Below are 16,640 nucleotides of genomic sequence, written 5' to 3' on the forward strand. Positions count from 1 at the left end.
GGCTGAACAGGGCCGGAGATTTGGCCAATGGCTGAACAGGGCCGGAGATTTGGCCAATGGCTGAACAGGGCCGGAGATTTGGCCAATGGCTGAACAGGGCCGGAGATTTGGCCAATGGCTGAACAGGGCCGGAGATTTGGCCAATGGCTGAACAGGGCCGGAGATTTGGCCAATGGCTGAACAGGGCCGGAGATTTGGCCAATGGCTGAACAGGGCCGGAGATTTGGCCAATGGCTGAACAGGGGCGGAGACTTGGCCAATGGCTGAACAGGGCCGGAGATTTGGCCAATGGCTGAACAGGGCCGGAGACTTGGCCAATGGCTGAACAGGGCCGGAGATTTGGCCAATGGCTGAACAGGGCCGGAGATTTGGCCAATGGCTGAACAGGGCCGGAGATTTGGCCAATGGCTGAACAGGGCCGGAGATTTGGCCAATGGCTGAACAGGGCCGGAGATTTGGCCAATGGCTGAACAGGGCCGGAGATTTGGCCAATGGCTGAACAGGGCCGGAGATTTGGCCAATGGCTGAACAGGGCCGGAGATTTGGCCAATGGCTGAACAGGGCCGGAGATTTGGCCAATGGCTGAACAGGGCCGGAGATTTGGCCAATGGCTGAACAGGGCCGGAGATTTAGCCAATGGCTGAACAGGGCCGGAGATTTGGCCAATGGCTGAACAGGGCCGGAGATTTGGCCAATGGCTGAACAGGGCCGGAGATTTGGCCAATGGCTGAACAGGGCCGGAGATTTGGCCAATGGCTGAACAGGGCCGGAGATTTGGCCAATGGCTGAACAGGGCCGGAGATTTGGCCAATGGCTGAACAGGGCCGGAGATTTGGCCAATGGCTGAACAGGGCCGGAGATTTGGCCAATGGCTGAACAGGGCCGGAGATTTGGCCAATGGCTGAACAGGGCCGGAGATTTGGCCAATGGCTGAACAGGGCCGGAGATTTGGCCAATGGCTGAACAGGGGCGGAGACTTGGCCAATGGCTGAACAGGGCCGGAGATTTGGCCAATGGCTGAACAGGGCCGGAGATTTGGCCAATGGCTGAACAGGGCCGGAGATTTGGCCAATGGCTGAACAGGGCCGGAGATTTGGCCAATGGCTGAACAGGGCCGGAGATTTGGCCAATGGCTGAACAGGGCCGGAGATTTGGCCAATGGCTGAACAGGGCCGGAGATTTGGCCAATGGCTGAACAGGGCCGGAGATTTGGCCAATGGCTGAACAGGGGCGGAGACTTGGCCAATGGCTGAACAGGGCCGGAGATTTGGCCAATGGCTGAACAGGGCCGGAGATTTGGCCAATGGCTGAACAGGGCCGGAGATTTGGCCAATGGCTGAACAGGGCCGGAGATTTGGCCAATGGCTGAACAGGGCCGGAGATTTAGCCAATGGCTGAACAGGGCCGGAGATTTAGCCAATGGCTGAACAGGGCCGGAGACTTGGCCAATGGCTGAACAGGGCCGGAGATTTGGCCAATGGCTGAACAGGGCCGGAGACTTGGCCAATGGCTGAACAGGGCCGGAGATTTGGCCAATGGCTGAACAGGGCCGGAGATTTGGCCAATGGCTGAACAGGGCCGGAGATTTGGCCAATGGCTGAACAGGGCCGGAGATTTAGCCAATGGCTGAACAGGGCCGGAGATTTGGCCAATGGCTGAACAGGGCCGGAGATTTAGCCAATGGCTGAACAGGGCCGGAGATTTGGCCAATGGCTGAACAGGGCCGGAGATTTGGCCAATGGCTGAACAGGGCCGGAGATTTGGCCAATGGCTGAACAGGGCCGGAGATTTGGCCAATGGCTGAACAGGGCCGGAGACTTGGCCAATGGCTGAACAGGGCCGGAGATTTGGCCAATGGCTGAACAGGGCCGGAGATTTGGCCAATGGCTGAACAGGGCCGGAGATTTGGCCAATGGCTGAACAGGGCCGGAGATTTAGCCAATGGCTGAACAGGGCCGGAGATTTGGCCAATGGCTGAACAGGGCCGGAGATTTGGCCAATGGCTGAACAGGGGGGGTATCCAAGGGATTACATGTAAAAGCGTAAAAACACTTATTTCCAACATGGTCCCTGATGGAAGAGGACAAGACATACAAACACATGCAACAGATATCACATATACACTTTTGTTTCTTTTTAATATTAAATGGAAGGCTATTCCATAGCATAATCCCTGTATAAAAGAAAGAGCTACGTGCCGCGCTCTTTGCAGATGGTACCTTAAAGGAGCGAACACTTGCTCTTGTTTCATGGGTATGTTGAGTATGCACCATTATAATTTGGGATCCCAAATACTTAGGGGCTACCCCATTGATAATGTTAAACATATGATTCAGTTTTAGCTGTTCAACCCTTAGTTTCACAGGCAGACCACCGTCTTAAAATCATTAGAAGTGACATGATACCTAGGTGGTTTACCTAATATAAAACGGATCATGTTGTATGTCTTGTATGTATGTATGTCTGCATAACCTGCATTTTATTTTTTTACTGTCAGGCCACTGTACCATGCTGAACAGGCATAGTCAAAATGGCACTGCACAAGCACCGACACAAGGAGTTTTTTAACTTTAAAATCTAATTGCCTTGTGTTATGGTACAAAAAATTTAATTTGGAAGCACTTTTATTTAATAGCTTCTCTGCAACTGAATGACCGGTCAAAGTCTGGTCCAGTGTTAAACCTAAATATGTAACTGTTGACTTTGTATTTCATTACCATTACATCTGACTGATGATGATGTGATGATGATGGTGAATCTGTGTGTGTGTGTGTCCGGTTGATAACATGATGGTGAATCTGTGTGTGTGTGTGTCCGGTTGATAACATGATGGTGAATCTGTGTGTGTGTGTGTGTGTCCGGTTGATAACATGATGGTGAATCTGTGTGTGTGTGTGTGTGTGTGTGTGTGTGTGTGTGTGTGTGTGTGTGTGTGTGTGTGTGTGTCTTTACCTGGTTGTTGTTGGTGGAATTGGACGCAGGAAGTGGTGGGGGAGGAGGAGGGGGAGGAGGAGGAGGTGAGGGGTCGGAGGGGTCAGAGGTGACTTCTTCTGGGGGTGCTGGGAAGGGCAGGTCCTCCACAGCTGGAGGGGGAGGGGCAGGGAATGCAGGGGGAGGTGCATCATACTCCGGGGGAGGGGCAGGCAGCTCCGCGTCATCCAATGGCGGAGGAGGGGGTGGGAAATCTGATAAGGTGGGAGGGGCTAGCGTTAAAGCTGTGACCAAGGTAACATAAGCAAACAGAACATACACAAAACAAATGTTTATTCATTCCACCAGCATTTGGCAGCTTGAGCTCGAGAACACGAGGCGTCATCATGCCTCAGAGGAGGTGTACAACGACATCCATACTGTGTGAGCAGCCAGCCAAGAATAAGACAACCTCAAACCCGCTCCATTGTGACAGAGTCCCTCAGTAGAAGCCATGTGTATGCTTGCGTTGTGTGTGTGTGTGTGTTTCACCCATCTTCTTTGTTGCGTACATTCTCCCAAGGACCGTGAGAACAGTAGTCACAGACACGCCTGCATGACGGCACTCTGCAAACCGGTACTGTGAGCCGAGTGTGTCAGAAGTGACCATCAGATAAGCAGCTGTGATCTGCTCTGGACAAGTAGCAACTAGCTGCACAACGTCTAGCGGACAATTCTGTATTACCTGCAGTCAACAGGAAGGTAAATAATATACTATCTCTGTATTACCTGTAGTCAACAGGAAGGTAAATAATATACTATTCCTGTATGTAAATTACTCTAGTTTAGACAAGAGTTTAATCACAATGTTATTCAGGAGAAGATGAAGCACCATATTATCTAGACAGGCCATTTCAGTAGGTCAGTAAGTTACTGCAGTGTTTAGGGAGAAGCACAATATTAGTCACCACTACATTTTACAGCTCATGTTGTGACACTCACACTGCCCTTCCTTGCCTCAACACTCCAAGTTACACCTTGTGATTTTCACACACCATTTCACAGAGGGGTTACCTCTGGTCAGAGTCAGACACACTTTCTTCATTGGAGGCAATTCACACACTGCACTACCAACACACACACAGAGACCACCCTCAAGGCAACACTAACAGCCAAGAGTTAATCCCACTTCTTAGGCTACACTCACCACAACGATACAAAGAGACACATATAGTCCACTATGCATATTCCTCATTAAAAAAGAGCCTAATTTACTGCAGGATTAATGAAGGTCAAAACCAGGCCACGTAGTAAGTGCTATTCTGAGGGAGCTTGTTTGAGCCGTGCTGCGGCAGAGGAAACCCAGGCCACTCGGAACTACTAAATGTGCGGAGCAGAGCGTGCCTGTGATTTACGGAGGCCTCGATATGTGCCTCGGCGCATGCAAATCTCCCGCCCAAGGCCGAGATTGATCGCCGTGCTTGTCTGGTGACTGCCATGTGCCATCCATCACACACACTGCTGGTCACGCACACGTGGACCCAACGAGCCATCGCCAGCCCGGCACACACACACTCAAGGTCTCGGCAGAACTATAGACAAGGTGATAATAAAATACGGGATTCTGAGTTACTTCTGAACTCTGTGTGGTACTCAGAGGTGTCAAGAGCCTGTATGACATGACTGAATAAGAGCCTCCATAATTAGCATCATGTGGCCAGTTTTGGAAAAACAGCCAAGCAAATACAAATAAAGGAAATTATGAAAATGAATGAAGGAACTGTTTAAAACATGATGATGAATGTCAAGCCATTCTTACCCTCACAGAATGATGGTGGGGGTGGTGGCATCTCTCCCACCCTACCAATGACCCCCGTGCTGACCACCGTCGAGGTGGCTTGTCCTCTGGGGCGAGGGGGCGCCACTGAGGCAAACTTCTTTGGTTGGTTGTAGAAAGAGGGTGCGGTCACCTTGAGTGACACGGAAGATGTGACCACAAGTGGCTTACTGCTGCTGGAGTCAGCCATGCTGGTTTCTGAGATCTGGAGAGAGTAGGGAAAGACTGGATTAACATAAGAATGTGTGCCATCTGGTACATTTCCACCCCCTTCCCCTGGCCTCACTGCATTTCACTATTGCTGGTTCACTGGTTGGGCAAATGACTTCAACAATATTACACAAAGTTGTTGTGCTGCAGACACATATAAACCAAATACTAAATAAACAAATAATTAAATGAACCAAATAAACCAAGTAGAAATCATCCTGTTCACTGAATATTACAACCTGTGCTTTTCACAGGGCCCACTGTATGTTGTTTGATGCTGTTGGATGACCAAAAAAGGAGTGAAATGTAAAAAGGCAGTGCTTCCTGAAATCGACAGGTCAACTGATGTTGAACCAAAGTTACTCATGGGCCAAAAACACATCCTGTGATCTGTGGAAACCACCTCTCTTCCGGCAGAGAATTTACTCACACTTGACTACACCACAACCCTACTAATGAGTCATGTTATGACGACAACATGAATAAAGATAACGTCTCAGCGAGTCTGCTGAAAGACTGCTGTTGGGTTAACTATTACCCAACACCAAGTCCCATTTTGTTAACTCAGGCCATGGCATACAATAGCTGATTTATTTGGCAAGGGCAGAGACCAAACTGAGGTGCTACAATTAACCACCCTGATAAAATTATGCAGACATAGCATCACATGGTTTGCAGGACAAGGCATTTAATGAATGACTAGCCAATAAAGTGTTAGCATCTGCAACCTGTGGGCCTGTGAGCATTTTAGACAACTGAATAAACTGTTCCTGGCAAGTGCTTAAGAGTTGGCTGCTTGGAGGGACAATTTCAGCAGCAGCACAAATATGTGCTTCTTTTAAAATGAACAGGTACTTAATCTTGATCTAGGTTTAACCACAGACAGAGAAGAGAGAGAGAGAGGAGAGAGAAAGAAAGAGAGGAGAGAGAGAGAGAGAGACACACAAATACATGGAACTAGAACACAGGCACATAAGCAATCCAGCCAGAAAAGAATGCAAAGCTAAAGCTAAAGCGTGTTCCCTTTTCTCCCATGGCTGATATCACTAGGCAAACAAGGACTGCAACATGAAAAACAAATGAATAATTATAGTGGATGGAATCCACTATCTTGAAATCTCCTGGCTGCTTCTTATTATAACCTTTTCTTTTTTACCTTTTCAAGAATGAATGCGACTAACCGCTTAATGTACAGACATGTTGAAATAACCGTTCTGAAGGTCTGGAGTGGGGCAAGAGTTTTATTAGTTCAGATTTTTTAAAAGTTTATACTTTTTGAGAAATAGGGGATTAAAAATGTTAAAAAGCTATTTTTTCCCCCATAGACTTGAATGGCTGTGATGTCATAATGGCCTAAAGCCAGCTGCGCTCATTAAGCTCCCAGAGTAGTTCCTGGGCTAATCAGAACAACTGGTACAGGTGTCACCTGTGAATCCAACTGTCTCAGCTTCTAATGCATACAATCTGGCGCTCCCTAAAACTACACATCCTGTTTAAGTGTTTCCCGTGTGTCAAAATAAAAGTCACAGCCATATCTCATGCTTTGTGCATTATATCTCCAGAACGGCTTGACGCATATGCTTCAAATTTGGTACAAGTGTTTGTATGGACTCAAAGATGAAGTGAGTTTATGTTGGAGGTCAAAGGTCAAGTCCATGAATACTGAGTACTCACTGCATAGTAAATGATCCACACACACAGGACTAAAGTACTAAAGGTATAAATGTCAGGGCTTATTTTCTTAGGTGCACCAGCACAAAAGTTAGGTGCACCCAAATTTTCAACCACATGGCATTTAACACCGCAGCAGGCTCACTTTTTTTCCTTAATTACTGTCCAATATAGGTTGTCCTATGACTTATGATTTACAATTCTACACGAAAAGTAACTTAATGAAGTGTTGGTGCTTTAAGTGCTCCACTGAGCTGAAATTTAAACTTAAAACATCTCAAGATGAATTAAATAAACATAACAGTGAGTAAACCAACAGTGCACGTCTTTTACGGGCTTCAGACGGCACACCTCATGGCTCAGTGTCTTACATACTACCCTTCATGATCTTTAGGCCTTGGCTAAGCCAGCTCGCCATGCTAGCATCTTCCATAGAAATGTATTTGGGCACAATTTAAAGAGATGTTCCAAGTAGCCTGGGGGATTTTTATGTGATTTTGCAATGATGATTGCAATAATCATTTGACAGTCCCACAATGCAATTTACTTTTTAATTTTAGTATTTTTAAATTTTCAATAAGAACATCACTATGGTTAATGCAGTAACGAAATGGTAGGCCTATTATTATAGGCTATTGCAATGACTTGCCATGCTCGATCTAAATGTGTCCATTCAATTCACCGTACACAATGACCACAGTTATGGGCAATTCCATGCAAAGGTCATCCTTACCATGGAAAAAAAAGTTGTGCATACGCAAATAGAACTGTTGTTAAAATCTTCATTTAGGTCTATATTTTATTGTTTGTAACTGATCTGATTGAATTTGATGGAGAATGACACTCTTTTTACATCATAAATATGGTGTGCAACCATACAGAAACAACATTTTTCACATGGTAATATTATACATATTTCAAAAGTAGATAAATGGACCCAAGGGAATGGTAGAGTAATGTCTATGCTCAGCTTGCCTTTAAGAGCACAACTCCTTACATTTGTAAGGCTTTTGTTTTTAAGTCAGCAAGTTCCATGGCCATGTCACATCCATAATGTTTTATAGGAAAAGTTTATGCTACACATACAGTGTTGATGCGACAATGTCCATAGTGTCTGTGCAAAGCTGATTTATATCAATGTAAAGTGTGATGACCAAATTGTGCCCCTTTTTTACTTTTGAAACCTTTAATGGTGCGTTATGGATGTGACGTTATGATGTTACATAATGTGAATTTACAAGACTGGGGACTTTATTATACCTCAAAGCCGATAAAACGTCTGTTCTGGTGGCATGTCAGTTTCAACGCATTTCAACTTAGTGTTTACAACTGACATTTCAAAGATTATTAGGTTGATCAAAACCACAGGGAGGCCTTGCCTAACCATTAGCAAAACAAACATAATATTAAAATACCTCCAATGATTAGCCTAGCCATAGCCTATTTTCAAGTGGCAGCTGGAGTTAACATAGCAACCTCCTTCTGTTGCAGATCTGTTCAGCCTGCCTTTCAAGTCTGCTTAACACAGCTTAATTTTAAATGTGACGCGATATGACAGCATTTGAAGTGTCAGGTCCTCTGTAGCTAATACCCACAAAGTAACATGAGTAAGGGCAGCAATAAACTAGATGTACCGCATAGCGGTAAAAAATATGACCGCCTCTCAGTCCTGCATATTCTCTTCGCAAAAATAAATCATGCTTGTCAATTTATCTCCATCTCCTACTCCTGCAACTCATGTGCATGTAAATGAGTGTGTGCATATGTGAGTTTGCTTTTGTTTATAAGAGTGTGCGTGTGTGTGTCCGTGTGTGTGCGCATGTGCGTATGCGTGCCTGTGTTTGTGTGTTTATGTGTGTGTGTGTGCGCGTGTGTGTTTGCATGCCCACATGCATATGCGTGCCTGTGTGTGTGTGTTTATGTGTCTGCATTCATGTGGGTGGGTGTTTGTGCATGTGTGTGTGTGCTTGCCTGTCTGTATGTGTTTATGTGTGTGTGTGCTTGCCTGTCTGTATGTGTGCGACTGTGCGTGCGTGCGTGCGCGCATGTGCATGTGCGTGTGTGTGCATGTGCGTGCGTGTGTGTGTGTGTGCGCGCGTGTACTTTATGTGTGCAAATCACAAATGAGTGGGTATGGATTAGGTTCATGCGGGCTCTTGAGACTAACATACCATAAATATTTTGTCATCTTGGGTGCAACGGTTCAGGTAGGGCTAGTTATTTAGGGGAGTGGCCACCAAGTTTCATGTTCCCTGGTGTTTCAGTAACCCGGGAATCACTGACCAAAATCCATAACACACCCATAACGCCAGTTTTTCCTACATAATGCATTACGAAAATGACGCATAGTTTCAAAAACACACTTTTTGTGTTCATTCAAGTCTCCTTCATGGTACATATATCATAGTTTCGGCAGTTTCCTTCAAAATTCACCGAGTTTGTAGAAAACCTGTAATCTCTCACAAAAGGGTGTCCATTTCATGTCACATCCATAACGCTGATAAAATGCCTTGTATTCTTAGGATGAAATTGATTATATGAAATTTGAGGATTTCTCAGTATTCAGGACAGAGGTTACTTTAAAAGTTATGCAAATGAATTCACTGATACTATTTTTGCCCCCACTCTAAGGCATTTTGTTTACCAATATGAGTCCAATTGTCACATCCATAACGCTGGAACTGCCCTTATACATGCAGGGAATATTCGGGCTTTAAATGTAGCAGCGATATTCGGTTTGCGCCAAATATCGGATTAAATTGATTTATGCCATTAGAATGAGTTTACACAACTCGCACGCAAAACGAATATTGCTGTTGAAAACCGGGTTACTCCCTGTATGTAACTGCGGTCAATGACTCACTCCTTTTCGGCGATATCTGTATCTCGGTCGTTCGCGAAGGCCTTGTATGCAATTTTAAAGGGAAACTTGGCAGGATTTCCCCCTCTGCTGGATAAATTGTGCATTATGCTATTTCAAACTGTGGGAAAAGGTAACTATAAAGCACATGGATTTGTTTACAAGCTAGTGAACGGTAAGAAACACGATTTAAAACGAGTTTCTTGTTTCTCACTTCTCTTTCCGGGACGGTAGTCTCAATGTTGCAAGGTTGGTTTTCCGCCTGGGGACACTAGGGGCAGCGGGGAAAGTCACCATTTTCACCGGAACAGGTCATTTAACCATCCAAATGATTTCTAAACGGGTTTATTACGTTGAAATAGTTGCCAAGTTCCCCTTTAAGACGTCTTTTCATCTGCAATGACTCCTATAAATTTGGCGCAAGTGGCATTCCTGTACGTCGGGTTTACGTTCAAACTATTTTTCTGGTGAATAATTATTTTGGACTGAACTTGGTGAAGGGAAGTTTCACTAGGCCTATGCAACGTAGGCAACGATAAACTTGATCATCATCTCGGGCTTGTCTGATCGGTTTGCTGCTAGCCGCCGAAAGGCAGTGGGGAGAGGGTACTTTTCTCTCGGCCTATGTGACCACACTGTAATGCAACTACATCCACTCTGTTTATCTGACGGGTCTCTGACACCTCGCTCTCCCTCTCTCTGCAGCACACGCATTTTCAAATTTACACACAGGCACTGGGCCACGGCTAATCAGAGGGGAGGTCCCGCCCTTCACTATCTGTGATTTGTTTAAACCACGATATTGGCCAAATATGTGTCTGTTATTGAACCAAAGGTAGAGTTTCAATGCGGACACTTTTTCCTCTCTCGAATAGCTGGTCGCACCGGTGTGACCTCCGATTTTTTTAGTAGCACTTTTGAAAAATTAGGTCGCATATGCGACCAACTTCGCACTCTGGAGCCCTGAATGTGTCTAGATTATATAATGGTGGTGCTTGTGTGATGATGCTGGCTGGAAAGACACCCCAGAGTGACCAGGGTAGTGACCAGGGTAGTGCCCAGGGTAGTGCCCCCCTCTGGGGTTCCAGCTCCAAACACTTCAGCACTTGTGGCAGCTTCATGTGATATGGCCCCAGGGAGGCTTCCTGCTTCAGCCGCCAGGGCGCTCAAATATTTCTCACACACGTGTTTGCTGTTAGAGATGTTGCCGTTACCTCACCCCCCAAACAGTCTCTCGTAGCCCCCTCTGCCTCCTCGATTACCTTACACAGTCAGAGCCGGCGCTCACACTCCACGGCACATATGGACTCATGAGCTCAGTGTCATTACATAGGCACCATGTTGTCTACACAAGCACACAAGTTGGACTTATACAAAGAGTATATTTTTGGCTTAAAGAGCCTCTCTCAGAGATTTGTTTTTGCTTAAAACATTTTAGGTCTTCCAAGTAATGTGCATGATTGACCTCTGCCTCCCATTGATGTCAATATGATGCATGCAGCAGCTAGGGCCTGTGATCCATGAGCGCCTAGTGGGCCATCTGCTGTGGGTGCAGTGAGTGTGTGTTTCCTGAGGTTGTCAATCCAACTCTGCAGGAGGGAGACAGAAAAGCCTTATCACAGCCACACACACAGCATCCTCCTGCTGCAGACGTGGGCCCTCAAAGAGCGCCATACCAAAGGGTGCACTGCACTCAACGACACTCCAAAGTCTTCAAGTCGTCAAGTGTCTTCAGAGAGCAGTTCGACTGCATCGAGGAATGTCTTTTCTGGGTCGTGTGTGTGTGTGTGTGTGGATGCGGACACGAGCACTAGACCCTGCTCTGCGTCGTGGGGCCTCACCCATCCTGTGGGCGACCTCAGGAGATAAGGCGCGTGTGGTTGCGTCTCGCTCACCCTTCTAGCGTGTTTACTCTGGAGCGGAGGAGGAGCACGTATGCAGCAGGGAGAGCGGTAGAGCCGCAACAGAGCCGGAGTCCAGGCCCAGGCGGGGCAAACGCAGGGAGGGAGAGAACACAAGTGCAGCGGGCCGAGTTCAGCGGCTGGGCAAGTGGCGCGCGGCCGAAACCCGAGCGTCCGCTTTGTTGTTGCAGCTCAATCGGCGTTTCATGTCCCATCAGAAAGGATTAGGGCCGGTTATTATGACTGATGCTGGCCGATAAACCTACACTGGGCCCGCAGGCAGCCGCAGGCAGAGGGGGGGGTAGTTGGTTGGGAAAAACAGACACACAGTGCCCTGATTTGCGATTCACTCTTCAGGGTTCATAGCCGTGACTGTGAGCATGGGTTTAGCTCGGAGCTTTTTTTCTTTTTAAGTTGCTGTTAGTTAGCTTGAAACGAGTAGGTTGCTTTGAATTGCTTTGACAGTCCTTGGTTGTTTTTAATTGCTCAGAGGTTACAAAGCATCCCCTCCATACTGCAGCTATGTATTCTGTGTTTAAATGAGCCACACAAAAAGTTCTAGAGCTATAAATTTAGATGTATTTTCATGATGGGAGTTTGCTTTTTCATTTTTTTGTTTGCTTAAAATCCCATTTAAAGCTTCATTTAACTCCAATTCCAGGTTCGTTCATGTCAGGGCAGGACCCAGCGATCAAGTGTAAAGCATTCCAGCAATGCAGATGGAACCAAAATCAGGAGGAACGGTTACGGTGGAAAATTCCAATCTGCGCCGCCGCCACTCCATCCTGCCTGTTGCCGGGGCCAGCGGCCAGGGCTGCCTGAGAGCGCGGCTAGATTAGAGAAGAGCTCTTTTCTCGCCGCCCAGAGGGCTAAGATTAGCCCAGGTCTCGTCACTGGAGCCTTGTCGATGGGAAAGGCCTTTGGATTCTCACCCATAAAAATGCCCCTTTCCCTGCAACAGTGGACGTGAAAAAACGACCTGACATAGTGGGTTATATAAGGATGGCCCACATCTCCCCTGCCTGATATTCTCTGCCTAAAGTCCAGGTTTCAGCTTGGTCCTGATAATAGCCACCCCGCCACACACACACACATGCACACGCACACACACACGTCCGGTAAAACTCCCCCACTTTGTATGTTTTAGCCAAGCCCTGACTAATGCAGCGGAGCGCCTCGATGAAATATTTACAGAGTGCAGCCAAGGGATCGGACAGGCCCTTATTACACTTCACTTGAGAACTTTTCAACTATGATTCAGTCCCATGGGGACATACCACATAAAACATCACTGACAAATGAAGTTTATAAGTTCACAGCATCGGGTCAGCTAATAAGAAATGAGTAGACCAAATGTCTGAGGTATGAGAGCACAGGCCATAGCTCTGATAAGAACTGAGATCAAACTGAAACCAGTACGGTGGCCACCTGAAGGGCCACTGCCGCATAAGGACTCGTTTCCCCTCTACAGTCTCTGAAAAGTCGCTCACAGACCATCTTTAAGGCTACAATTTAGGGCTGGATGATTCATGCGCTTGCTGGAGTGTAAATCTCTGATAGCACCTGTTTGAGGGTATAGTCAGCTAGTGTTTGAGGGTAGTCAGCTAGTGTTTCCTTCTTGCTTGCTTGCTTGCTTGCTTTCGCTCCATCACACCATGCTGACAGGGTCATCTAAAGCCATGGCATCACAGGGCTGTGATAAAAAAATAAAAAAGACGCCGACTGCTTGGCTTTTACAGACATCCAACAGTGTGGCAATGGCTGTTACATGTTCCAGTCAGGTTTACACAGAGAGATGCTTCGTCCCTGGCTACGGATGACTGATTCCCACTCAGGTTTGGGGGAAATCAGGGGTGAAATAGGAAAAGGGGGGGGGGGGGCATAAAAGCGAGGGAAAGAGCAGAAGTCACTGCTGGATGAGAGCATTCTGGGTAATGTGAGGAGGCAACAGCAGGGGGCTGCAGCTGTCGAGTAGGACCGTGACACATCCCTGGGCCCATCATCTGACCCTTGCTGCATGACATCATCGCCTCCAGATCAAAACACAATCAATAGCTTTTCTCCCAAAAGGGGTGTCATGTTTTTTTTTTTTTTTTGGCCATGCTGTTGGGGCAGCACATTTTCTAGATACTCGATGACACTAATTAGCTTAACAGACAGGAGGCACTGCAGTGTGTGCTTTTGGACGGCAGAAACTTTCCATCTCTTCAGGCCCAGACGCGGGTTGTCAGGGTGTCCGTTTCCCTGCTTTGCTTGCCAGTAATGCCAGGACAAGGTGCCGGTGCAAAATCCTCAATCTACATCAAGGCTGAGAGGCACTACGTGGCCAACAAGAACAAGGACGCTATTAGCTTGGTGAGACTAAATGCATGAATCTCAGCATTGTCAAGAAAGGTCTTAAGCAGCGGAATATTTGACAGCTGGAGAGAAAGAAAAAAAAAAAAAAAAAAAACACAGTGCAGGCAGTTTTTCAGGAGACAATGGCCTCTCGCGTCCACGCTGGACAAAGTCATTGTGTCTTATCATTGGGCATTGTAGTCTTACATGTAGCAACCAGAGCTAAAGGAAGTTCACACACTTGAGAACAGTCACCACAGACATTACAGAAGTTGCAAAGAGAGGTTAGACACTATTTAGACGTGAGGCGATTTTTTTTCCGCCACACTCTGTGTGTGAGAAGAATTCTGCTGTTGTATAAGCAACCAGGTTGGGTGGACCTGTGGTCAGGTTGTGGCTTTCTGGCGATTAGCCGCCCTCTAACCAGTGCAAGAATCACACATTTGACGGTTTGTGATGAAATATGCTCTTTCCCGTGATGGGGCAGGCTATATGTCAGAAAGAGGAACTGACTGCGTGGGAGCCTTCATCCTGTGTGACTGACAACAGGGAAACAACAGGCATAACTAAGGGCGTAACTAAGGACACAAGATGCCTCTAGGACCAGCAGCTGCTAGTTCTTTCAAATACTGTACAATTATCCACTTTAGCAGACACTATTGTCCAAACTCAGCAACTCAGTCATTGCATCTGTAGGTTTGTGTGACATCATCTAGTGGAGTGTGTGTGTGTGTGTGTGTGTGTGTGTGTGAGAGAGAGAATCCCAACCCATGCTCCCAACCTTTTTGATGACAGCTTTTCTTCGCCCTGGGTTGCAGTGACATCATAATGATAAAGCTGGAGCAGAGTTCAAAGTGGTGACTAGACGTCAAAGATCGACGAAAAAGAAAAATGCAGTCTCAAGTGACTCAACCTTGAGTGTAGTGGCTTATCAGAGGTGAAGCAATCCAGTGGCTAACAAAGCAGGCACTCAGGCCTGAAGGAAATGCCATGTAATTTGGGGCAACCCTGCTATCGGAAAGCAGGACCTCTGTGGGATTACCAGTCCACAGGGTCACACGCGGTAGGGGTTGGTCACTATGAAAACGGAGACAGGAGGTCACGCCCACTGCCTGTCTGGAAAGCCACTGGCATGGGGTGTTGCCAGAATGAATATCTAAACTGGGTCCACAACCCCTCCCCTTTTTTCTTCTTCTTCGAAAAACTAGGTCTGTGAGCCTCGCGTCATGTACACAGACAATAGCCGTTCTGCTGAAATAACTTTACGGTGGTGACTGGGGAATGTTTAGCCCATTTCTGTTGCACACCAGTCAACAGCGAGACAAGCAAAAGACCGAGATAAAATACAATTCCTCATGATTCTTCCTTCCCCTACACGTCCCCTATAAACCATGTCACCATGTAATATGCCGCTAATCAGAAGTCCACCCAAAGGACAAATTATTATTTATTCATTCATTCATACTTTCATGACATGTTATTGTTAGCCAGTTTAAAACACGCTGTTCACAGATCGGCAACGATCCTAGCTTCCATTTATGTTCAGGACAATTCTGAGATTGATTGTCTACAATGTCGAGTGTTTTGAGGAACTGCAGTGAGAACTTCGATGCAAGCGTCTTAGCTCACCATATAAGGCTAGCAGGTAGGCATAAGTAGGCGCAGCAAAGCGGTGTGGCAGACAGACTAGTTAGGAGCAGCCTAGGCTATAAACAACGTAGTCCTTTACAGTGTGATTAACCGTAGTTGTGCCCAAGGCATTTACCCTAACTAACGTTAACGAATAGGTTTAAACGGCTTGAGTTCTAATCCAGTTAAAGACAGACACCGGTTGCAACCAACCACTTCTTCATACAAGTTGTTTCTGGCATGTATCGTTAATACCGTAATACTCCACCCCTTTGCATGATTTTTGATTTTAGCAGGTCTAGTCTACTACATGGAAGATGAGCGAAAGCCTTTGTATGAAGACTAGGTAACATGTTAACAGACTAATGACAGAAACGATTTCCACGAAATATGCCAGTGAAAATACTTAGCTTCACAGGAGGCTAATGATAGTCCTATTAATTCTACGATGGGGAAAACACATTGCAAGCAGCCTCTGCGTTGGTAAATGACATGATGGGCTAATTCATTGACAACATCCGTTACCGTTACAGTAACCTAACAGTAAGGTTATGGCAACGTTAATATTTACTTTTGTTATTGCTCGGTTGACATTACATCGACTGCTGTATCCTTCGAAATCATATTCAAAACCGACGACATCATTTTAACATTGCAAGAAAACAAGACAGCTAACGGAGTTAGCCACCAACTTACCACAGCTGAAAACAAGCTTGGCAGGTTGTCTTGGCACTTGCCGAGCTCAGAGGTAGGCTAACCAGTGATAGACACACGTAGAGCCAACACGTTACTATTAACCAGCTACTAACATTAGCTAGCTGGCTAGTGGCTAGCCAAGTCAGAATGAGTGGTTAATCCCAGCGCCTCCGCCTCAATTAAAGTGCCTAACGTTACCCTGACATCACCACTCCCTTTTTGAGGTATTTCCTTACTTGAAACAAGAAGCGGTAATCCTTACATTCTTGCCATTGTGTTTTTGAAATGTTTTCGGGTGAGCAAGATACCTGGCAATCTGTCTCAAGTTTTTCCTAATCAACTGACACACTTCCGGTTGAAACTTCCGCATTTCCTTGTCTGGACTTGGAAGACCGAAGTCTCTGCATACCTATGAAATGTAACATTAGTGGGGGAAAGTTTGTGGGCTGGTATCAGCACACAAAAAGGCAGACGGGAAAGCTGAATTGAACTAGCCGGTTTTCAGTGGACAACTGAGAGGTCATTATAACATTTTCTTCTCACCTAGGCTAAATCACTGGAACAGGGCAACATCATTAGTTGGCTGAAA

The 16,640-nt window shown here is 46.4% G+C and overlaps 1 protein-coding gene across 1 annotated transcript in view; it reads right to left on the reverse strand.

Moving 5' to 3' along the window:
* The window catches only part of zyx (zyxin), a 28,840-nt gene extending 12,488 nt beyond the window's left edge, over nucleotides 1-16,352 (reverse strand). Inside the window, exons 1-3 of the mRNA XM_048260582.1 lie at nucleotides 16,052-16,352; nucleotides 4,730-4,952; nucleotides 2,953-3,185 (exon numbers count right to left, since the gene is read on the reverse strand). Of these exons, the coding sequence (XP_048116539.1) occupies nucleotides 2,953-3,185; nucleotides 4,730-4,937 (441 nt within the window). The 5' untranslated portion in view covers nucleotides 4,938-4,952; nucleotides 16,052-16,352. The remainder of the gene's footprint in view (nucleotides 1-2,952; nucleotides 3,186-4,729; nucleotides 4,953-16,051) is intronic.
* Between the last annotated feature and the right edge of the window lie 288 nt (nucleotides 16,353-16,640).

This window comes from Alosa alosa, chromosome 13 (genome assembly GCF_017589495.1).
Source record: "Alosa alosa isolate M-15738 ecotype Scorff River chromosome 13, AALO_Geno_1.1, whole genome shotgun sequence".
In the NCBI taxonomy this organism is placed as follows: domain Eukaryota; kingdom Metazoa; phylum Chordata; class Actinopteri; order Clupeiformes; family Clupeidae; genus Alosa; species Alosa alosa.